Source organism: Schistocerca cancellata, chromosome 2 (assembly GCF_023864275.1).
Source record: "Schistocerca cancellata isolate TAMUIC-IGC-003103 chromosome 2, iqSchCanc2.1, whole genome shotgun sequence".
Taxonomy (NCBI): domain Eukaryota; kingdom Metazoa; phylum Arthropoda; class Insecta; order Orthoptera; family Acrididae; genus Schistocerca; species Schistocerca cancellata.
The window spans coordinates 952,975,088-953,000,815 of NC_064627.1; the positions used below are offsets into that span (position 1 = coordinate 952,975,088).

The 25,728-nt window shown below is 40.3% G+C and overlaps 1 protein-coding gene across 1 annotated transcript; it reads right to left on the reverse strand.

Moving 5' to 3' along the window:
• Window positions 1–22,955: 22,955 nt before the first annotated feature.
• On the reverse strand, window positions 22,956–25,032 carry LOC126148940 (uncharacterized). The gene is made up of 2 exons (XM_049915785.1): window positions 24,716–25,032; window positions 22,956–24,640 (listed from the first exon to the last, which is right to left on the reverse strand). The coding sequence occupies exons 1-2, from the start codon at window positions 24,728–24,730 to the stop codon at window positions 22,988–22,990; spliced, it is 1,668 nt and encodes a 555-aa protein (XP_049771742.1). The 5' UTR covers window positions 24,731–25,032; the 3' UTR covers window positions 22,956–22,987.
• Between the last annotated feature and the right edge of the window lie 696 nt (window positions 25,033–25,728).

The following is a 25,728-nucleotide window of genomic DNA, read 5'->3' on the forward strand; positions in this document are numbered from 1 at the left end:
GTGCATCGCTTCCGTGCGTCACAGCGCCACCATCCAGTTTCAACTTCGGCCACCAGGTACTGGGGTCAGTCATCGTGATTCACAGTCTCACACACCTGGCCAGTCGCAGTGCTCTTCCCAACGTGGCAACATGAGCTTGGACAAGAGGAGCAGGCTATTATTGGTGTAGCTCTGTTATCAAAACAACAGTAATGCTGCTGCTGGGCTTCGAGAATATCGCCGGCTGAAAGGATTGCGGAAGGGTCGTCTTCCTCCACCTCCTGTGCGCAACATGACGAAGAAGTTCGAATCAGGTGGATAACTGGCCGTGGCTCGGGGATGAGGCCGACGACCGGTAGCACCACAGGTGGTAGACGAAATCGCTGTCGCTATGGCAGACAAGGCTGCGCGCGGCTCCCGATCGTTAGGTAGTGCGAGTGCTGTGTGACAACGGTTGAACATCTCTGTATGGAAGGTGCTTCGAACATTTTCAGTTGGTATCCGTACAAGATCCATATCGAACTGCAGCTTGTGCCACAGGAGCCACATTGACGTGTTGACTTCGCTCTCCACTTTCTCGCAAGGATTGAAATTAATGAGGTCTCGCCCTGGGCCATACTATGGACAGACGATGCTCATTTTTCTTTGATGGGTGTGGTGAAAATTCAGAACTGCCGAATGTGGGGATCTTCAACTCCAGTCAATGCGCATGGAGTTCCTCTGCATGGTGAAAGTGTCACCGTATGGTGTTGCTTCACGGCTACGTTCATCATTGGACCATTCTTTTTTGAACAGGTTGGCGCTCAAAGACCGAAGACGTGCAGTGTGACTGGCCAGCCTTACTGCGAAATGTCATACCCGCACTACAGGAGGGAGACGCATTGAAGTCAACAGTTTTCATGCAAGATGGAGCCTTTAACAAATAGAAATAAAATAAAATAATATAATAATAATAATAATAATAATAATAATAATAATAATAATTGTTTGGATAAGTAATTGAGAGATTAAAGTTTGTTTCGCCTTTAAGACTGGAACTGAATTTCTTAATGTTTCATAAAATCTTATGTAGTATTGTTCATTGAGGTCATACAATAAAGTAAATGCAACTTACGCCGTGAATTTATCGAGCTTCGCACGTCCGAAGATGTACGGAACGTAGCCAGGGCTCATATATTTTTTGTAGACAATGTCTGATTACTGATCTCCGCTTCAATCATGGCAACTGGGTGACTAAAACTACTAAAACAGAGAAAAGCATACGCTTAAATAAAACATGTATTCATTTCAACATATACATTACGATATGAATGACACTTACGTAAAATTCTAGGTAAATAATTACAGATAATTCACAAATGAGAGCGACTTATTAATTCTGCGCCTCTTTTCTGCAAATAAATATCAATATGGATAACTGTGGTGCCACACAAAATATTACGCCCTTCTAGGACAACGAATGACATAATAGTGCTGATGCCCACTGGCTGCGACAAGAGAGCGGTTTTAAATCCTTTGTTTTGCTTTCTCTTGTCTTAAAAAATCGATACGTATAATCTAAGTTCAGTAAATTAAATATCGTCTGTGCTCGAGAGCAAATGGTTCCTTAAAAGCCCCACCATGCAACGTTCTTGAAGTGTACCTGCTTCCCCGAAACACATTTGTAAACGGTCGAATTATCAGCCGCTCGTTTTCATATGTTGGCCGGCACGATCACCTGATCTCACTTCCACTGATTTCTGGTCGTGGGCCAAATCTTGACTGTCGATGGTTATCCTCAAAGGTTTCTCCCTTTTTGACGTCCGCATCACATTTGATTTTGCGATGTTTATTTCCATACCGTATTTCCTTCCCATTCTACCAACTGGCTCATCATGTGCTGCACTTGTCTTTGGTTTTTAGCAAGCACTACCAGGTTGCCTGCATACTTGATAGTACTGATGAGGTGTCCTTCTATCCTGAAGTTTCTGCATCGTCTCAAACCTTCACTTAAACAACATAATATGTTTAACACGTCAATATAAAATTTGAAGATATGTTTCGCGTCTCTCTCCCATGTTAAAGCTGTAATAAATAAATTTCTTCATTAAGGTACAAAACACTAATATAACCTTTATGTTTTCATTATTTTCACTCAGTATAATAGGTAATACTTTCATCGAAACTTGAATTATATGAAAGGTATAATTCCTTCTTCTATTAGTAAAGCTTTGAAAGATCGCAGACATTAGTTTAACTACAAATGAACTTTTTCTCCTTTTCATGTTGGTACCTGAAATAAGTTTCAAAATTTTATTTCTCCTTTATAAGATTGTCTATGTGTAGCTTACTTTAAGGGAAACTGCTGACTCCCAATTTCACGATATTCAGGTATTTTATTTCGTCACTTGTGAGGAAGAACATTCTCAACTGGTGCGGTATCAAACAAAATTCAGAGTAGTCTCTTTATGTACTGTAACACCTACTTGCAACCTCGTTTCCCATTGACGCAGTAACTTTTTTTTTCGTATAAGCTTCTTAAGGTGTTTCTTAAATGAAATGGGCCCTTCTTTGCTTCTCTATCCCTCACAGCTTTTGAAATGTCTCCGTTGGATTCGTTTCATATTATTTAACTTGTACTTCGCGTTGTCACACTCAATCATTTGTGATTTAGTTTTGCACTTCGTGATTGTTCCTATGCAGTGATATTTACAGTAAGCACACAATCCTAGGTAACTTATCTACATTTTGTGCCTCCAAATTTCCTTTCTGCCTTCCTCCTCAGTATGAATGAGTGGGTGAATGTGTATATAGAATTGGTCTTTTATACAGTAACAGTGCAGCATCTGTCTGTCTGTTGTGGTAGTAACAATGAAGCCAATGTACCTTTCTCTGTCAAGGGAAAGTGATTTGTAACTTTTCGGTAGTCATTTGACAGTATTTAAGTTGGTAGCGGAAATGACCCCTCTGATTTTTTCCGGCTATCAGGGGTAAGTTCGTTACAGGGAGAGCGTGCTCATGTCATTCGTGACTGAAACTTTGGTGAGTGATGATAGTAGTTTTAAGAGCGACTTGGCGCTCGTTAATGTGTTAATGTATGACGCTATTCTAACTGATGTGCACGTTCGATTTGCTACTTCATTTTCGAGTTCGGTAGTAGAATTCTTATATGTTTCTGAGTTTCCTAACGAATATATTTTCTGTATTTAGAAAGTTTTTCAGTTCCTTGATGTGTGTAACCGGAATACATGCTGTAAGAAGAACGTTACTCCAGTCCAGCTTTAACACTCAATCATCTGGCTTCTCTTTTAATGGGAATATATGTGTAAACATCTCTATTGGGTGTGTGTTTTATTTCTTCTGCTTTAAATTTTGTTTCACTTTTAAGATAGTGTAACTTGGTTCCTATCAGGTGGTGATAATTTCACTGTGTTTAAATTTAGTATCGTCTTATGTAAGTTTTATTCTTAATTTTATGTGATATTTTAATGCTCTTAGTGTGTAATCGGTTTATATATTTCGTGTTGTTGAAGTTTTCATGGGTGTTAGCAATCTAGCTTTCCAGCTAGATATTCACGGCGTCGAGAGTGTTTCACGCCAGCATACCTTAGTTTCATGTGGAAAATGATGCAAACTGATTCCTTTGTCGGAAAGTGTTCCATAGTATTCGTATTCAAAATAATACAATGAAAGCGATAGGGATGAATCTCAGAGCTTTTGATTTCTTGTGAATGGTAAAATTCTTTTATCTCTATCCTTGTGAGCGTGAATCGTGTATGTTTGTGTGAACTCTTCCCATGCGCACCTAACATTGTTTTATATTTATCATTGCAATATATCCAGTATATCCCTGCACTCACTATAATAATAGTACAATTCAATGAAAGAAGTAACAGGCAACGACAAAGTATAATTTTAAATTACTTTGTGAAATTTTAATATGATGTTTTATTTCAATAAACTATGTTAAACTGTGGCGATTGTTGCTTAAACACATTCCTCCACTTTGTAAAACTATTTTTAATACATCCAAACTGGCGTTTTTGAAGTGTAAAAGGCAGGTCTTATATTTAGAAATTCTTGTGTGATATTTTGTTGAGGTTTAAGCTCCTGCTTGCTCTGAATTATTTAGTTTAAAGTGTGTACTTAAATTGTTCCCATACGCTAATTTCATCAGTTCACTGGACATTTTTATTAATGTTAAGGCGTTAGTAATGCTTACCAGTTGATAATAATTCAGTTCTTTTTTGTTATTCAAATTTTCCAATATTAACTGAATTTACTGGAGATTCAGCAAAATTTTATGGTACACGGAACGTACAGAAGACTCCAGAGTTCCACAATGGCTCACTTTCCCCAGTTTCTGTTTACCAATCACTTTCCAGTTAACGATTCACGCATTAATAACCATTTAATTTTCTCTATTACCATTGTATTAAATGGCTATTCTAGATCAACAAATGATAAATGGGACTCTCAGTTAAATTCTACCTGTTTTCTAATGATCTCTTACTTCATAAGTACTGCATCTGTTATCGATATACGTCTGTGGAAACCCTTTTCTTCTTCCCATAATGAACAACCTGATATAACTCTTAATTTGCTGTTCACGATCCTGGAGTAAGCCTTATGTGCTGTATTCTGGCAGTTACTTCTAAATAAGTTTTTGAACTTCGATATAACGTACGCTTGTAGCCACGTCCTTGCTCCCTCGCAAAACTTATTGAATAGCTTTGACAGTGTCAGGTGGAGACTGAACGATATTTTACTACTATATTATTGCTGCTGCCCTTGCCTGTAGCATTTCTGTTATTGAAGGCCATCATAGTCGCCATCATGTATAATTCATCCACACCTCGCGCATCTACATATTCCATTTCCGCTTTTTCTGTTGCCCTTCTGCATATCAAATAGTTTTGTTGTGTTCGACGCACTGCCGCCTTTACATGTTATTTTTGTTTGCTGTATATGTGTGCTTTATTAAACATTTTGTCTTATACTCTTTCTCTATTCACACGAACTAACGCCTACTATAGAGAGCGGATCTCAAATCTATTCACTATTCCAGAGGTTCCTGACACCCTTCTTCAAGAACGACTCCAAACCATATTACGTGTCTAAAAATGTCGTCTCGTTTGTGACTCTCGATTACTGACTCACTGTCAGTAAAGCTACCAGAAAAATAAAACCAACAGTAAAACGATTTAAACAATGTAGCTGTATGGTGGCATCAGTGACAGTTGACTCTAAATGATGAAAAATGTAAGGTCACTCACATGAGTTCAAAAGAAAGCCGTTAAATTTCTATTGCACGATAAATCACTTAAATTTTAAGTCCAATATAGGGATTATCAGCACGAATAACCTAAACTGGAGCAGTCACACACGTTATGTTGTGGGAAAGGCGAACGATAGACTGCGTTTCATTGGCAGAAAACTTGGAAGATGCAAGAGGTCTACTAAATAGACTGCCTATACAGCGCTTGTCGGTCCTCTTCTGGAATATTGCTGAGCGATGTGGAATTCGCATCAATTACGACTGACGGACAATATCGAAAAAGTCGAAAGAAGTGCAGCTCCTTTTGTATTATCATGAAGAATGGGAAGGGATGTCATGGATATCTGACAAGAGTTGGGATGACAATCATTAGAACGAAGGCGTTTTTCGTTACGATATGGTCTTTACACGAAATTTCGGTCACAAACTTTATCCTCCGAATGACATAATATTTTATTTGTTCTCACTACATCGGGAGAAATAATCACCGTAATAAAATAAGAGGAATTAGATCTCCCTCAAAACGATTTAAGTGTTCGCTTTACCGGGCGTACTCGAGATTAGAACTGTATAGAAATAGTCTGAAGGTCGTTCGATGAACCCTCCGCCAGCCTCTTAAGAGTGAATTGCAATAAACCCGTCTTGATGTTGATTTGTTGTCTTCTGTGGCCGTCATCTACTTCTAAGCTTATAAACCTTTCCCAAGAATCTTGGCGGAGTACAGAAATAATCTTAAGGCCAATCGATGAACCTTCTGCCAGGATCTCAAGTGTGAATTGCTGTGTAGTCGTGTTGATGAAGATGTAGATGTCTCGTGCTTGTCTTGTGCGGCCGTCATCTACCTTTAAGCTTACAAGACTTTCCCAAGATTCTTGACGGACATCTTTTACGGCCTTTTTAGCAATATTCCTCTTGTGTTTGCAAAGCAGGCGATTTTCGACTGTCGAGTCATTAAGATGATAAAGGTAAGCTCTGTGTCTGAACTTGGATGTTATACAGTGATACTTCGTAACTGAAAATCGTGTGTGTGTGTGTATGTGTGGGCGTGTTTGTGTGTCAAAATCAAAATCTCAGACTAGTAATGTGAATGATAGTATTTTTAAACACCAATGACAGTGTCTGATATACAATCACCTTTGTTACCCTGCTTTTAAACATAGACTTGTATCTACAAATTACCTATTAGATGTGTGATTTTAATTCATCTGCATTACATCTCGGTGTCTGTAAATGAAATTGAAAATGAAGAATGATTATCAATGATACTCAGAATTACTTTGCATTGAAATAAACACACGCAGTGACTAACTGTTGCGTAACTAAACCTGTGCCCTGTTATAAAAACACATCTGTTGAATTTACATGAGATTTTGTTGATAAAAACTCATCTTCATTCTCTCTCAAGAGGTTTATTTAATCTCTACAACAGATTTTTAACTTGGCAACGATACCTCGACGCTGCTGTGTCTGAATTGCAATAATGGAGAGCGGTAATAGATCACTGCGCAGCAGTTTGCCTGTTTAATTAGTTTAAAAGGCTATATTAGCAAATTTAACTTTTTTATACTTTTATAAAAGATGATTATCACTAATCACGCAATACTACTTGTTGCGCCAAAACTACTGATCGTCTGATAAATGAGATAAGCCTCATGAAATATTTATAAATGAATACGAAAGTATTCTGGAATTATATATAACGTTTTCAATGACATAAAAGAAACTCAAACTATCATTAACAATGACTTTTTCTTAGCTCTATCAAATACGTAATATTACTTCTTGTACAAAATCCTTAAACCGCACAACATTTACTCTTTGTCGTCTTAATGAAAGGCTTCAAATAACAGTGGAGGGAGGAAACTAATTAAAATAATAAACTCAGTACTGATAATTCACCCTGGATTCCAGCACATATATTTTATTAAACGCAATAAAAATCTTTACTTTGACTTTGTCTTCCTAATGAAATATTTTTAATAACGTTGGAGGAAGTAAGATAGAATACTAAACATGTGACTCATTTGACTGATAATTCACTCGGAATACCAACCAGTACATATTGTTAGACGCAGTGAAATATACCCACAAGGCTGCTTACAGCAAAGAAAAATCGTCCTTTATCCTTAATCTCTATTAAAATTTCTCAGATAATTCACTCTTTGTACAGCCCATCCGCCATCTAGATTCTTCACTCTGCCGTGACTAACAACTGCTTCCGATACCTTCGCTCTTCCGAGCCCTATTGAATAATACAGTACAACCTCTGATAGGCAAATTGTACACATAACTCATGTGCTCGCAATGCAAAAATTCTGAAATTGCAAAAAATTCCAAATAAACTGTAAAATATGCCAATCAAAGTGATATATCCTAATACACTGACGGAAAAGAAGTTGCAAGGAAACCAAAGTTGGTGAGCACCTCAAAGAAGAAATCCAATCAAATTTCTCGCCACAAGAGTCGTGCCAGTAGCGCCACCTTGAAGATGAAAATAAAACGTCCTGTGACTAGGACCTCCCATCGGGTAGACCGTTCGCCAGATGCAAGGTTTTTGATTTGATGCCATTTCGTCGACTTGCGAGTCGATAGGGATGAAATAATGATGATTCGGACAACACAACACCCAGTCCCTGAGCGAAGAAAAATCTCTGACCCAGCCGGGAATCGAACCCGGGCCCTTAGGATTGACAGTCTTCCGCGCAGACAACTTTTTTTTTCATTTTCTTCGGTATCGTCCGTTGTTTTTGTTCTGGGCGGACGTTACAGGACATCCGTTCAAATTGGTCGTTCTTTCCTTTACTCAGTTTCTTTTTTATATAACAGAGGGCTAGCACCTGTCTGATCGAACACGCTGAGCTACGGTGACGGCAGCACTCAGCTACCGGGGTCGGACAACGTGCACATGACTTTTACTTTGAATACGGGGTGTACCGCTCGCAGGTGTTAGTTACCCTTGAGAGTGGACGTGGGGAGTTGATGTTAGTCAAGAATGCCTTTAAGGCGACAAAGACGGCATTACCAGCACCTCACATAGTTTGAACTAGGTCGTGTAATAGGGCACTGATGTTCCTTCTGCGATATTGCAGAAAGAGTTCGCACAAATGCAGAAAGGTTACAACATGGTTGCTGGCAGCGGTAATCACGAGAATGTACGGTCACGAGAAGAGCCGGATCCGGACGATCGCGTGGCAAAACAGAGCGGGAAGACCACTGTATCCGGCGTATGGCTCTGGTGCATCGTACTGCTTCTGTAGCAGCAATTTGAGCAGCACTCGGCACCACAATTACACAGCGAACTGTTACAAACCGGTTAGTTCAAGGACAGCTCCGAGTCAGACGCCCCGGAGCATGCATTCCACTGACCCCAAGCAACCGCCATTGGCGATTTCAGTGGTGTCAAGTGAAAACTCACTGGAGGTCGAGGTGGAGATCTGTTGTGTTTTCTGATGAAAGTTGGTGTAAGTGGGAGCAGGAGAACTCTAGTGGCTATTCCATGCACCCTGACTGCAAATTTTTGTGTCAATCTGTTGATGCGACCTGTCGTACTGCCGTTCATGAATAGAATCCCAGAGAGAGTTTTCCAGCAAGATAGAGCTTGCCCATATACCACTGCTGTAACCCAACGTGCTCTATAGAGATTCCTTGCCGTTCTTAATGAAAGGCTTCAAATAACAATGGAGGGAGGAAACTAATTAAAATAATAAACTCAGTACTGATAATTCTCCCTGGATACCTGCACATATATTTTATTAAACACAATCAAAATTTTTACTTGTACTTTGTCTTCCTAGTGAAATATTTTTAGTAACATTGGAGGAAGTAAGAATACTGAGCACGTGACTCATATGACCGATAATTCACTCGGAATACCAACCAGTAGATGTTAGACCAATGAAATCTACCTACAAGGCTGCTTACAGAAAAAAAGAACCGTCCTTTATCCTTAATCTCTATTCATATTTTCTCAGATAATTCACTCTTTGTACAGCACATCCGCCATCTAGATTCTTCACTGTGCATTGACACAACACTGTCTTTCCCACTCTGGCCGACAACTGCTTCCGATACCTTCACCTGCTCGATCTCCATATCTGTCTCCAGCGGAGCCCATACTGGACATTATTGCACGGCAACAGCAGCGTCGCTCACAAATAACATTAACCGACCACGTATTGACCGACCAGGCATGGAACTCCATCCCGCAAACTGACATCCGAACCTGTGCAACACAATGCATGCACATCTGCATGCTTACGGTCAACATTGTGGCGGTTACACCGTTTGCTAATGTACCAGCATTTCATACTTGGAATGGTTTGCTTTTCTCGCGTTTACTTTAACCTGTGATCTTGTGATGTTAATCACTTAAATGAATGACCAAGATTCCCTAAATTTCATTACTATAAGTTATTTATGTTTTGGTGTTGTGATTTATTTATTCGTGAGTGTAGTTGGGCATCTGTATACTGTATCTCCTAATATGTATACCTTTCAGCCTTTCTGGTGGCTTCAGTGTGTGTTGTTCAGATGCCCTGTCTCCGTCTTGTTTTTTTCGTCTTACGTAGTGCTTAATCAGCAGCCTTCATTATAGCTTACAAGGGATCCTCCTCATCGCACCCCCCTCAGATTTAATTATAAGTTGGCACAGTGGATAGGCCTTGAAAAACTGAACACAGATCAATTGAGAAAACAGGAAGAAGTTGTGTTGAACTATGAAAAAAATAAGCAAAATAAACAAACTGAGTAGTCCATGAGAAAGATAGGCAACATCAAGGAAAGTCTGAACTCAGGAGCGCCATGGTCCCGTGGTTAGCGTGAGCAGCTGGGGAATGAGAGGTCCTTGGTTCAAGTCTTCCCTCGAATGCAAAGTTTAATTTTTTATTTTCAGACAATTATAAAAGATCAGGCACTCACACATAATCAACTTCGCCCCCCAAAATGCCAGGACATGTTCAGATTTGCTTGGACATATGCAGGATTTGACGCTCTACACACTGAAAAATTTGAAAACGTTAAAAACATATGTTTAGACAGAGCACAGGGAAAACTGTGCGAATGTGAAACGTTGCATTCATTTGTTGCAGTTTATGTGACAAACTCTTATGCTTTCATCAGTTTTTTGGGAGTGATTATCACATCCACAAGAAAACCTAAATCGGGCAAGGCAGAAGAATCTTTTTACCCATTCGCCAAGTGTACAAGTTAGGTGGATCGACAACATATTCATGTCATGTGACGCACATGCCGTCACCAGTGTTGTATAGAATATGTCAGACGTGTTTTCCTGTGGAGGAATCGGTTGACCTATGACCTTGCGATCAAACGTTTTCGGTTTCTCATTGGAGAGGGACGTCTTTCATCTACTAATCGCACGGTTTTGCGGTGCGGTCGCAAAACACGGACACTAAACTTATTACAGTGAACAGAGACGTCAATGAACGAACGGACAGATCATAACTCTGCGAAAATAGAGAAGACTTGAACCCAGGACCTCTCGTTCCGCAGCTGCTCGCGCTAACCACAGGACCACGGCAATCATAGACTCACATTCTCCTTGATGTTGTGTATCATGCGGATGGACTACTCAGTTTGTATATTTTGCTACTTTTTTCATAGTTCCACACAACTTCTTCCTGTTTTCTCGATTGATCTGTGTTCACTTTTTCAAGGCCTATCCACTGTGCCAACTTATAACTAAATCTGAGGGGGGTTGCGATGGGGAGGTTCCCTTGTTAGAATGTCTAAATATGAATTAGCTGGATTTTGTTTTCTTCGATAACACAGTATTTAACTGTGAGGTTCAGAGAAGACAGGAGAAGTCTCGCTCTGGAGTCTCAATAGGAGCGACCTTTTAAGGCTCGCGCGGGCTACGGCACGGCGCTACATTTGCGTGGAACATAAGCTGTTCCTATAGCGCGGCCCGTCGCGCCGCCTGAGGAGGGTCCGGGCTGAGCAGCCGCCGCGCCGTGACGTATGGGGGCGGCCCAGCAGCGGCCGGAGGCCCGCGCCGCTCCTGTGGGGCTCGCAAATCCTGGCGCCGGAAATTGCCCGCGGGAAAGAAAGCGCGCGGTCCGGCCCCAGCTCTGCTGCGCTGCGTGGCCCCTGGTGCGTCGTTTAGCAGCGCAGATCGCAGCTAACAGATACCAACACCGTGCGCGCTTCAGACTCTTTTATAAATGTTTGCTCAACTGCCAAGAAACTTGACTGCCTGCGTCAATCGGAAATCCAGCGCCCGCTGCTAAGCAGTGTTACGTCAGAGAGTATCTGTAACAACTCGGTTCAGTTTACAGTGATAAAAGCTATAGAAAGAATAATTTAAAATTAAGAATAGAATTTTTAGAGGGGAAAATAGTGCAGAATCAGAGTTCGGCAGTTGCAGACCAAAATTATAGTATATCAGCAACTAGTTTAACGTCTAAGTGCAGCAAAGCCACTGAAGCTCCGTCATGGAGAAGGCCTTGACATTAAACTCTTGTGATGAAAAACCTATAAAAAGGCCTGATTATTGCCAGCTTTTTTCCTTGGTTGTTTCGTTAAAGGGCGGGGAACCCGTGTCAGTCAGCGAGAAAACAATTACTTTGGACTTTATCGTGTTAAGATTCACGATAAACTGTTAGAATATTACGGAGATAAAAAGTGATGTAGTGTACGATCTCTGACTGTTGGTGGCAACGGAGTGTTAAGGGGATTTTAGGAGTTTAGTACTAGATTGGAACTTTACGGACATATAGACGACAGAAACTCAAATTATCTGCTGATACGGTTGAATTCAGAGGTACCGGTATTTATATACTAATGTGTGGACTTTTGAAAGTGTTGTATGCCGTTAATTTCGAATCTGGACGTAGAGCGCGTGCATATCGGCATTTGCGGTCTATTTAGATTCCTCCAGGCTAGGAACCTTTTAAATAGACCATAATCCATCACCATCTCAATCCTTGAATATAGAGTGAAAGTGAAATACAAAAGTGTTGTACTTATTTCATTTACCTTGTACTTATCAGTGAAGGTTTTACGGAACCAAAGCTATTCATCAGTAAGTGAGCACCATCTAGCGGAAAGCGTAGGCATTACCTAACACGTGAACGTTTACGTGTTTTACGGACTGCTTAATATGAACTTTTGTGACTCTTTGACGTCGCCACTCCCTCCGAAAGTTGGAGCAGGCTGTCTTAATCATAAAAGGGGCGAGTTTTAGCCGGGCAAATTACTAAATAAAAGCGATATTTACAACACTTGCAGTAACAGCAAAACACAGGGCCCGCACCTCACCGGAGGGTCGTCGCTGTCACGTTGGGAAGTAAAGCCGGAAAACCTACCGACGATACGTATCTGCGAGCAGACGTCGACGTGGAGTACCCAAAAAGGGAACCACAAGAGCGTTGGGGATGCTTGATATCCTAACAAAATCGTGGCTATCAATTTTGTTCTGTTCTCGTCGTCGGTAAAGATGAGCCCACTGTTTCAATATGCTTGCTGTATTTCGTCGCCGATTTCGTAGCCGAGGTCTCTAACACACGCCTGTGCGGAGTGTTCGACTCGAAAGTAAGCCGGTTCGTGTCATGGAGCTCTAAAATTTCCACTATCAGTATTTGGTTCGCCAAGGAAGGAGAGGTGGTGGCGTGAAGTTTCTGATGATCACCAGTCTTTGAACCAGTGCCCTTGTTTGATTTCCAAAACATTTTGTTGTGTCTCATGAAATGAGGGCATGTGATACTTTAGATGGTGATCCGTCGGCCGGATGAGGAAATTAAGCTACGTGCCCCTTTTGGTGCAGGCTATGTGCCGGCACCGGATTTCACCCTCTCCATTCGTTTCATCCGTAACAACAAACCCAACGCTACACTGCACGAACACTCGTCACAGAAATACACACGATATGATGCACACCTCATAACAGGTAGTTGGAAGGCAACTGAAAACGAGCACCACTAGGCCGTTGTCACCACCAGCGTTGCAGGATTCCTGCACCTGGGTCATCAGTCTTCTGACTCGTTTAATGCTACCTCTTAGAATTTCTCTTCTGCGCTAGCCTTATCAGCTCAGAGTAGCACTTACAGACTACACCGACAAATATTCACTGTCTATAGTCTTAGGTTATGTATTACACTCTCTGTCCTCTACAGTTTTTACCCTCTACAGCTCATTCTAGCACTACTGGTGTTTTCCGTCGTGTCCTATCACCCTGTCAATTCTTCTTTTCAATGTTTTCCATAAATTACTTTCTCCGCTGAGTCTGTGGTGAACTTCCTTATTCATTACCGTGTGCGTGCACCTATATTTCAACATTCATCTGTAGCACCACATCTTAAGCAGATCGATTCTCTTCTGCTCTGGTTGACCCACTGTCCACGATTCCCTACCGGACAATGCTGTGCTCCAAACATACGAAGGACATTGATTAATTAAGGCAAAATCTTTTTGTCTCCCATAGTTTTTGTTGAAAAAATGCTCATTTTGTAGTGGGACATTGTGGAAAATCCCCGTTTCAGTCCCCGTAATTTCAGGAATTTCATATAGGTGGCGGCGCTATACATATACTTGTAAATAGCGTCTGCAGCGGAGGTGCTGCGAAGCAGAGAGCTGTCACTGAGTTTCTTCTGCGGAAAGCCAGAGCATTGCAGATAATCGTAGGTGCTTGCAGAATGTCTACGGAGACCTGGCAGTGAACAAAAGCACAGTGAATCGTTGGGCGAGGCATCTGTCATCATCGCAGAAGACCGCACAAATCTGTCGGATCTTGAGAGCCATCCGGCAACAAACAGGTGTTTTATCAGCAGGATATTGAAGACACAACTTCAGCACGTTCGCCACAAAAATGGAAGCGGGCTTGTCAATAACCATGACAACGTAAGGCCTCACACATCTCAGCGCACCTGACAGGAGCACACAAAATTTTATTTGACTGTACTTCCTCATCCACTCTAGAGCCCGGTTCTCGCACCTCTCGATTTCTATATATTTGGTCCAAAGAAGGATGCACTCCACGGGAATCAATACGTGAATGATTGGGGGGGGGGGGGGGGGAGTGTTATTGATGCAGCAGTATGCTGGCTTAGTTGTCTACTAGTAACTTGCTCCTAGTAAGATGGCGTAAGATCGTCATATCAAACGGAGATTATGTCGAAAGACAGGGTTTTGTAGACAAAAGAGTGGGAATAATATGATGTATTGAAATCCTGAATAAAACAATCCTGTTTTCAGAAAGAGAAATGTATTGAATTAGTTATCAAACGCCCATCGTAGGTCCTCAGAACTTTCTTCCTTACATTAAGGGATATGTTTGACACTAGTAGACTTCTGTTGGCCAGTGATGAACTCTTGGCCTATGCTAGTCTGCTTATTATATGATCTTCTCTTCGTCCGTCACAGTTAGTTTGCTTCCAATGTATCAGAGTTCCTGAACATCTTTTCATTTCTGCTACTTCTCACTACTCTTGTTTTCTCCGGTTTATTCTCAATGAATGTTGTGTACTCAATGGACTGTTCATTACATTCAATAGAATCGGTAATTCTTCCTCACTTCCATTGAGGATAGCAATGTCATCCGTCATTCCTGTTATTGATATGCTTCAGTCGCATTGTTGAAGCCTTCTTTTCTTTCCGCCATTGCTTCTTAGATGTTCAGACTGAATAGATGGGCTGAAAAACCGCAGCCGGATTTTACACCCTTTTTAATGTGAGCGCTTCGTTCTTGGGATTCCAGTCTTACTGTTCCCTTTTGGCTCTGTGAATATTGTACATCATCCGTCTTTCTCTAAAGCGTACTCCTATTTTTCTCAGAATTTCCTGAGTATGTGACCTCTTGGACGTTTGGCTACAGTTCGTTCGGCGAAAAAAAGAGCCTTGACGTAGCGGGCTTGGCGCGGCTGTTTCGCACATCTACTGTGACCAATAACATAACGAGAATGTGTATAAACCTCCATTGTAGCACTGAGTGTTGCGGCCGGCTCTATAGGTGACTATTGTGATGTCACGATCTTCCGATACCGTCAACAGCCTGTATTGTTTCGCAGCTTAAACCTTGCAACTATACTTCCACCTGTCAGGATTCTTGCTTCATCGTAGGTGAACACTGATATTTATCGACAAGGGAAATGTCGGACACAACAGATTCGCAGAAGGATTTACCTGCTCCGAAGGAATCAATACCCCGTCCGATCCATTACCTGTTGGCTGCTGGACAACAGTTCACATCTGGTAATGTACAAAAAGCAGGTTCGACTCACGAAATTATCACAGATGATTAAGAAATCAGGACATCCATCTGTAGCAATACGTTATGTGGAGATCAAAATCAAAATCTGTACATAAGTAAGAGATATCTGAGTAAGATATTATGGACGTTTCAAAAAATCGTAAATGTTTTTTTCTCTCTCCCCCCCCCCCTCTCTCTCTCATACACACACACACATACACACACACACACATATACACAAAATAGCACACACATCTGAAAATAGTGTTATGGGGCTCAGTGCAGCCACTAACTGGTTGGCTGAGAGAGAGAGAGAGAGAGAGAGAGAGAGAGAGAGAGTGAGAGACCTGGATAAGTGAGAGAGAGAGAGAGAGCTTCTTGCATCTGCATGAGGTGCCTGATAACTTGGTCCAGTTTCCAGCCTGAGCTACTGTCCTTAGTTCTGCTCCTGCAGAGAGAGAAACCAGAACACAAATATACACCCTCTGTAAGAAATTCTGGAATTGTCAGCTTTATTAAAACCCATCCATTTTACGAATGCTTTCATTCCTTTCTTCGTGTGATTTTTTTCAACTTGACATGTAAATGGATATAGGGATTTTTGTAGTTCTTCGATGCAGAAACCACCTTCTACAGCTTGTAAAATGTTAAGTTTTGAATATCTCGATAGGCCAGTTGAGTTTTAAGTCTCTCGAAATTTGGCTTCTATTTACTAAGTCCAACAAAATCGCCAAATTTGAACTGAGCCTTTTGTGGATCTATTATGTTGATCTTATCATACGCGGCAGACCAAAGGTTGTAATCCCTCACATCGACATGTCTCATAATATTTGCTCTATGTTTTGGGTGACTATGTTGATTGACTAGATTTTGCACCATATCAATCCATTTGTAAGAACCATGGCACTAAAATGTTTAACCATCTTTTCTTTAAGAACTGTGTTGAATCGTTCCAGAACTGAAGTTCATGGTAGAAAATAATAAGTAGTGACAAATTTACGTTTCTCCGTTAGCTTCTTAGAATGGATATTGTAAATTGCCATATCTAAGACTGTTTGTAAGTGTTTTGGAATCCTGTAACTTCTTCCATGTGTATTTCAGACTACATCTGCAATCTCAGTACCATTTTTAGCCTTTAGAGCAGAGACCAAGGCTTCTTTGGAATGATGTCAATTATTGTTGATAAGAATTTGTAGCCGAATTTTATTTGCAATATGCAGTCAGATAAACGAAATCGACTTGTTGAAGATCATGAATTCATTTCATAATAAACACTCCTGGCATGCGACGATACCTTCTAAACAGCAGTCCATACGAGTAAGCCGGCTGCGACTTTGTCTGTTATTGCATTTAGCTTAGGTTGTTGTGCTACCCACAGATCTGTTTCAAAAAGAATAAACAATTAGTCATAGGAATGAACTGCACATATTTACTTTCATGACCAACAGCTAATTCACTGGGTATAATAAACTGTAGTTGTGATCTTGCAGTCAAGTAGTCCATACATTGGCTTGCATTGTGAGTTAATAAAATATGCAAAGATACTGAGTAAAAGTTAAACGAATAATTTAATGATAAGGGTTCTATACAAGCGTCTGTAATTGGTCCAGACGTCAGAAATTATGTTGATTATTGTTTAATCAACAACAGACATCTGAAATAAAAAGGAAGTGATCCCATTGTATTCAGGTAAATACAAATCCAAGATGCTACTCCAGGCGGGTGTAAAATGCATGTGTGCAACGGAAAATAGTGAACGATAATATGATGATTTTGCACTGTCTGACTTCCCCCTGAAGCTGAACTTACGATCTCTTAACACTCTTTAACATAAAAATTACAACCTAAACGTAAATGAATGATTAAGGCAACTAATACTACTAAATGATAAACATTGTTTCTCATTATACATTTATTGTAGATTAAAAAGCAACCCTTTATATTACAATAGTCTATATTTCCTGACAAAAAACTGCTGACTAATTTCGCAACTCTGCCCCTTTTTTTGGCCACGCGAAATGACTGACATCATCTACGTACCAAACACTAGAAGACACTAGTTTGAAAGATAACCTATGGTGGTGTGCAACCTCAGTGGAAATAAACTAGTATGATCACAACTGTATTCGTGATTTACCGTCAGGAAGGTCGCAGTTCGTAGTAATAGACGGCAAATCATGATATCAGGTGTTCCCCAGGGAAGCGTCCTGGGACCTCTGCTGTTCCTGTTCTATATAAATGACCTGGGTGACAATCTTAGCAGTTCTCTTAGTTTGTTCGCAGATGTTGCTGTAATTTACCGTCTAGTAAGGTCATCCGAAGACCAGTATCAGTTGCAAAGCGACTTAGAAAGGATTGCTGTATGGTGTGGCAGGTGGCAGTTAACGCTAAATAACGAAAAGTGTGAGGTGATCCACATGAGTTCCAAAAGAAATCCGTTGGAATTCGATTACTCGATAAATAGTACAATTCTCAAGGCTGTCAATTCAACTAAGTACCTGGGTGTTAAAATTACGAACAACTTCAGTTGGATAGACCACATAGATAATATTGTGGGGAACGCGAGCCAAAGGTTGCGTTTCATTGGCAGGACACTTAGAAGATGCAACAAGTCCACTAAAGAGACAGCTTACACTACACTCGTTCGTCCTCTGTTAGAATATTGCTGCGCGTTGTGGGATCCTTACCAGGTGGGATTGACGGAGGGCATCGAAAGGGTGCAAAAAAGGGCAGCTCGTTTTGTATTATCACGTAATAGGGGAGAGAGTGTTGCAGGTATGATACGCGAGTTGGGATGGAAGTCATTAAAGCAAAGACGTTTTTCGTCGCGGCGAGATCTATTTCAGTCACCAACTTTCTCTTCCGAATGCGAAAATATTTTGTTGATCCAACCTACATTGGTAGGAATGATCATCAAAATAAAATAAGAGAAATCAGAGCTCGAACAGAAAGGTTTAGGTGTTCGTTTGTTCCGCGCGCTGTTCGGGAGTGGAATGGTAGAGAGATAGTATGATTGTGGTTCGACGAACCCTCTGCCAAGCACTTAAATGTGAATTGCAGAGTAGTCATATTGATGTAGATGTATAGCTTTATAGCCCTAATAAGCCAAAGCAATTAGCATCTACTGCATCTGGTGCATCAGAGTGATGGTTCTCGTACACGTCTGCGACGAAGGAAGAACTCCAGCTACAGAATAAAACTCTTTCAAACACTAGGACGGCAGTAGGCGGCCTCAGAATAAAACTCTGTACTACAGACGAGAAACGTGAACTCCCAGCCACAAGAACGGAGTTCAAATAGTGTCTCATTGTAAGTATAAGCAGAAGAAGTGCTCTCAATTATTGAACGCTGCGTACTCAACCACGACTTCCAGCCCTGAGGCCAAGTCCAGAATCGTATAAGTTCGTAACAGTACAGTGCCTAACCGTTCTAACTATAAACTCTCCTGAGAGCAAAAGACAGCAAGTCTGCCTATACCAACTAAGTTGGTACCGAGTGACCGTCACACACAGGCGCTCAAAAACGGAAGACCCCTTCTGTATATCGCTGACCTTCCAGCACAGCTCCGCACCCCCTCTCTCGTAACTCAGAAAACGAATTATCTTCTCGAAACCACGGAATACTCTACAGAGTCTTCCGAACGCCGACCAACCATATTTTAGTCTTTTGTCTTCCAGCGCGAAAGGTTTGCGATGAAATACTTATATAATGGTAAGCTTATGAGTAAAAATCCGCGGAAACAACCCAGCCTCCGTGATTTCCGAGGTGACGCTTCCTCGTTCCTCTCAGGTGCGCCCAAGATTTTCATAGTTTTGAAGTATAATCCATCCAGCCAAGCTACAAGCCGACCAGCCACCGCTGTATTGTGTTTCCGCGCCCAATTGTCCAGACTGTACGTCTTGGCACCGGTACACCTGTGTGGGCTTTTTTTCCAGCCAGGGCTTGAGTTCCGCCTGCCGTTTCATCTCCACTGGCGTTCCAACCTCTGCTAGTATAGGCAATCATTCATTACGCCGATTATATAATAAAGACACTCCGTCATCTTTCATACAAAAGCGTTAACAATTATTTACAAGTCGTAAGTGACATTATCAGTCCTCTTTAAATGTTCATATATACGATGTACAACCTATCAAATTTTACCTAATTGTGGTTGTAGATCATAACAGAGTATGTAGATGAGTGCTTGTAAGGTGCGAAATTGTAGCAACCTTAAACAGAAACTAAATATTCTTATCAAATGCAGTAAGATTACATTGCGAGCATTATGGGAATGGTAGCAAAAGCCCCAAACTAACTAGTCACCAAAGATATCCCAATATTAAGTCACATTTATAATCACAATACACAAAATATTCACCTGCCCAAAACAGTTCGGAGTTTAACATGATAATTCACAAACCTACTCACACAATACAAAGCGTAATAATTCATAGACTGTCTATCACCAATTCCACAATACAACTGGAAGTTGATAAAAAAAAGGGGCCCCCGGGGTCCCAAGGTCGCGATGGCGGCGTCACTGTCCCGCCGAGATAATTTGTCCTTTTAGGACAATTATCTGAGCAAGCACCCACGCCAGCAAAAGGTTGCCCGACAAGTGGTGTTTGATAACGTAATGTATATAAAAGGTAGTAATAATTTATTTAGTGTAGTCAGCAAAATGTCTTGGGTAAATCAGTATTTAAGCATCCTCTCTTTGCACTGTTCGAATATCATTAGTACTACGAGAACGATTAACATTTGTTAATGGAATTCTTTCCCCCATTTCAATGTCTTCCTCAGTTGCAGACCCTCGAATCATGAAACGACGCGACGCAGTCATGTTTCGATTCATGAGGGTCTGCAACTGATAAAAAAAAGGGGCCCCCGGGGTCCCAAGGTCGCGATGGCGGCGTCACTGTCCCGCTGAGATAATTTGTCCTTTTAGGACAATTATCTGAGCAAGCACCCACGCCAGCAAAAGGTTGCCCAACACGTGCTGTATCGAGTGATAGAAATGTAAACATTGATAACTGAAATTGCTTAGCAACCAATCTAGTATATAAGGGGCGTAAAATTGTTGTCTTCACAGTATGTCCTCTGACTACACCTCGAAAAAGTCTATTGTGTGTGACGAGCTCCCAGAAACAGTAAGTACATTTCTGTATAATGGACACTTTGTACAAACTTGCACGAATTGCTGTTTGTGGAAGACTTACAAATGCTTTAGATGTATATGAATTAGAAGTACCAGAAACCATACGCGAAGACATCTTACTCCAATTCAGATATTCAAAATTCAATTTCATGTTAAATTCGTATCGACTGCCGGAATGCTATATTTTTCATAGAAGCGAAAATGTCCCAATGATTAACGAAATAGTAAATGATGCAATAGCAGCAGCTTCAAAAATAAGAGCTGGAATTCCAGTTCCTTGGGACATTCTCGCTTTAACCACAATGTCTTTCTTCGACACTACTACATTCTGGCAGAGTCGATTTAAAATTAAAATGTTTTTTTACGAAATTACTTATAAGCAATTCGTATTTACTATTTGTGAAAATTGCTTATATAAATTAACAGATTCTTGGCAAAATTTGTTACTGCAACCGCTTCTCATTAGTATGAAAATTAATATGGTTACCAAGGCACCATATTTTTCAAATGGTGTAATTTGTCCTCCACAAATTAAGCAATATAGCCATTGGTGCATGTTCTGTGCCAATTGTCCTTTATTCAGAAGTGTACGTTGTGGTGGCTCATTAGGTCAAGTATTTGATTCCGAAGACGACGATGATGATTTACCTGGTTTATTACTTGCAGAGTTCTAATGGAGACGCTGACGGAGATCTTTCAGTCCATCTTCACGCTGGTTCAAGCTCACCTGACGAACCCAACCCTGAAAATCTTCATTTGGATTGCTACGAGATTGAACTGCCAGTTGGGAGCAACCGATGGACCCTTAGGGACATACATATTAACAATTTTGAATTGTTTGACGAAATTCGAAAATTCCTCTTCACAATTATCGTTTGGTTGCCAGAACTTTTGCGAATATCTGAAATCTCAGAACGATGGTATTACACTGATGTCATTGTCATCAGAGGACCGAACGATATTGATGAATTTGGTAGACAAATTGCTTCTATCGCATCAGTCTACCCTGGAGAAATTATCATATGGAAACATGATGACGACCACATCCACCTCGTCCACGATTGCACATACTCCTCTAGACGATGTAGATGCCGATTTAGGGTTGACCCATTTATTGCCACCAGAATTAAGAAATGTCCACGACGAAGGAGAGCAATCACAGCCATGTCCGACCTCGACTGGTTCAATATACTCATATATTTCTTCTTGCAAAAAAGGCCAAGTCGGGGACAAGTTTGGATTAGAGGAACCCATAAGAGAGTGCCTGGTGAGTTTGAAATTGTACAATGGGTCAGTTTCATCGAGGGATCCCTCTCAGTATTGGAAAGGGAAAACCCTCGAATTAATGATCAGTTGCAACAAGAACTCACCAGAGATGGCTCACGTAAATGGCCTCATACAAAGCGCAAGCCAATCTCTGACTACCAAAGGTGCAACCCTGAAACGACGGCAAAAAAGGTACTTTCCATATTAATGTCATACAATTGTATACCACCAGAAAATTTAGTGAATGTAATACCATCTGCTCATCCATATTTTATTAATTTGATTGACCCTAAATTCAAACGATTTTTCGATGTGGGTTTGGAATTGTATAAAAAAACCATAAATGAATTGGATTTACATGGTATAGAAAATTTATTGTGTTCTGGTTCAGAAGATAATATTTTTTATTCTCATTCCACAAATGTTTGGGAGTACTATTATACTCTTCAGGATTCTCTTGCTTGGCTAAATAAACTTGTATTGTTTCAATGTGCAGATGATACTGACGAGGTTACTAAATTTTTAACAAATCTTGTATTTTGGTTCAATAAAAAAGGATTGTATCAATGGCAAGAATTTGAAGGTAATAGTGTATATGTACCAAATAAAAAATTAAACACATTATGTATTGTTGGTCCACCCAATAGTGGCAAAAATTGGTTTTTTGATTGTATAATTTCACTTGGTTTAAATGTTGGCCACATTGGACGTTGTAATAATAAAACAAATCAGTTTGCATTACAAGATGCTGTTAACAGACGTGTCATTGTTGGTAATGAAATTTCTTTAGAGGAGGGTGCAATTGAAGATTTTAAGAAAGTGTGTGAAGGTATTGCTTGTAATATTAGACTAAAGTACAAAGGAGACGCTATATTAAGACGTACTCCGTTATTGTTAATTTCAAATTCTGAACCAGTTATTTGTTCTCACCCAGATTTTAAAGAAATACGTGTACGTACAATTAGGTGGAGAAAGTTTGATGATTTAAAAAATGCTTGTAAAAAGCCATATCCTCTGGCTTTCTTTCAATTACTCCAAATGTATAATATTGATTATTAAATAAAAGTCAAGAATCTGTACAATGTATATTTTATTGTCAATTATTACAAGAAATAAAAATAAATTATAATTGTTACATTTGAAATTACACTTGTTTAATTTCGTATTGACCCTTATAAACAGATGATTCCTCATTCCTTTTTACATTAGACATATAAATCATATCAGATACTTGAACATTTGATACAGTTGCTCTAGGATAATGTGTCTCTAGACCATCTGCATAAACTGAACATTCTGCAATAACTTCAAACAACATTTGAGTATCAGTATATTTTGTAACGTCACTATTTAAACTGCTTGTGCTTAAAGCATATGTAGGATTAATGCCTACATGTAGGCTAGGTTGAACATTTGTATCGTGAAGTCTAATATTATATCCCACAGAAGCAATATCAGCTTTTTCTATTAAATTATTATATCCTGATACTTCTGCATTTGTGACGGGAGTAACAGCTCCCACTAATTGTTCTTCCATTCTTGCTGGTTCAAAGGGGGTTAAAGAAAAACTATCACATGACATAAAGGGATTACAGTGCTTATCGGCATTAATATTATACCTTTGAAATACATTTTGAGAAGTAGTTGTAATAGGAAAAATATCAACATTAGCCACTTTTGGAATTTTCAGAAAACCTAATGTTGGAGTATACGTATAGTCAACAATAACACTTCCTGTTCGTGCATCTGCATCTACTTCAGAAACACAAGACTGTACGCATTTCCAACCCCAATTATGTAAACCCTTATCTTTTGAGCTAGAAACACACGCATAATAATATTTTAAATTAACTGGTTGTCCAAATTGATGTGCAGGCACTTTAGTAAGAAAGTCTGCTTCATCATTTCTATAACCATACCATGACTTCCAAATGGAATCAAACTTTCGTTTATGATCTATAGCAGTTGTTTCCATAGGTGCATTTGCAGTAAATGCTGTAGGCTTTACATTAATACCAGGTATTTTCAAATTAATACCTACACTTGTAATCATATTCTTATTTTGATTTAATGTTGCAAGTTCTGTATCACTTGAATTAGTCGGAAAAGCAATTCTAGGATTACGTGCAATTACTTTTACAGAACAATGAACAATTCTACTACCACCAGGCAATAAATCGAATTCAGAAGGCGTCATATACAGAAATGGCCGATCAACGGGAATTTCTGCTAAAGGAGTAATCATACATACTGCTTTTTCATGTTCAATCACTTTGTATGCTAAACCATATGTGAAAAATCTATGAACTTTGCGATATCTTGTAATGTTACCAGTATCTAATATAGAAGGAGCAGGTAATGGATCAACGCGAGTATTAGGAGAATCACCCAGTACATTAGCAGATGGTGCTGCGGTGCCTGTTAACGTTTTTTTCTTCTTAGATCCACCAGATTGACCTGCTGCAGCCTGTCGTTTACCTGAATCTACCTGCATTGGCGAACTCATACCTTCGTCACTGTCAGAGTATGGTACTAAACGTTGTGGTGCAGAATGTTGTTGTATTTCTTCTGGTGCTTCTTCGTCTTCGTCTTCTTCGCTATGTGATACTTCTTCGTCGACGTGATGTTCGTCTACAGAACTTGTTCCAGAGGCTGAACCAGATGTTGATGGGCGGTCGTGATCTATAGGCAAACCACGACGAACACGAGACATTAGCCATTGTTCATAGGCATACCGTTTCTGGCCTTCATGCATAAACTCCCAATTAGACCGTTCCCACGGTGGAATTTCATAATTCTGAAGGCAAGAAACGTTACAATTAAAAAATATAACCAACAATTATTATAAACAACAAAAATTAAATTTACACACCTGTTTTTTCGGCATTCGGTTGTTTCGGGTACAAAGTTTTTCCAATACGTTGTTCAACAGCTGTCTTCAATTTCAGTCCGTACTTTCCAACAAATGAATGCCAATTTCGTGTATGACTCCAGTCAATTGCAAAATCAATTATAGCTTTTGCATCCAATTGTTGAACTCGTTGTCTAAATTCTTCTTCTGTAAACGGTCGTTCCCTTGCTTCCTTTAGCAAATTATCGTATCCAACGTCGTGCTCTTTAGCAATGGCATCTGCTCCACTGCGCGGTGCGTCTATATTTATAGGATTTCCAGGTCCTACGTAATCACTACCAGGTAAAGTATATCCTTTCTTCTGTACACGTTCAACTAGTTTTGTAACGCCGTAAGCAGCACCTGCGGCGGCAGCAGTCGTCGCGCCAGCCGCTATCGCTATCTGTCCTGAACTTGTAATACCAGCTGTGCTAATTGCTGCCCCGTCCGTGACACTTTCAGATAACAAGGGCACCGTTTCGCTAGAGGTTGCTGTATCTGCACTGGGTTGACCTCGACCACGATTTCGTGGTCTATTTGGGCGGCGCCGCCGCACTCCAAGATTGCTTTCTTCTGGCGTTGTGTCAGGCACGCGTTCAAATTCAACTGTTTCGCCACTGGTATCCAAATCGTCGTATGCTGCATTATGGACATACCGTATACGATTAGCAGCATCCTCTCTTTGCACTGTTCGAATATCATTAGTACTACGAGAACGATTAACATTTGTTAATGGAATTCTTTCCCCCATTTCAATGTCTTCCTCAGGTCCCGGATACAAAACACCTCTGTCGTATTGTATAGAGCCATGGTTGCCCGTGCTTAAATACTGATTTACCCAAGACATTTTGCTGACTACACTAAATAAATTATTACTACCTTTTATATACATTACGTTATCAAACAGCACTTGTCGGGCAACCTTTTGCTGGCGTGGGTGCTTGCTCAGATAATTGTCCTAAAAGGACAAATTATCTCGGCGGGACAGTGACGCC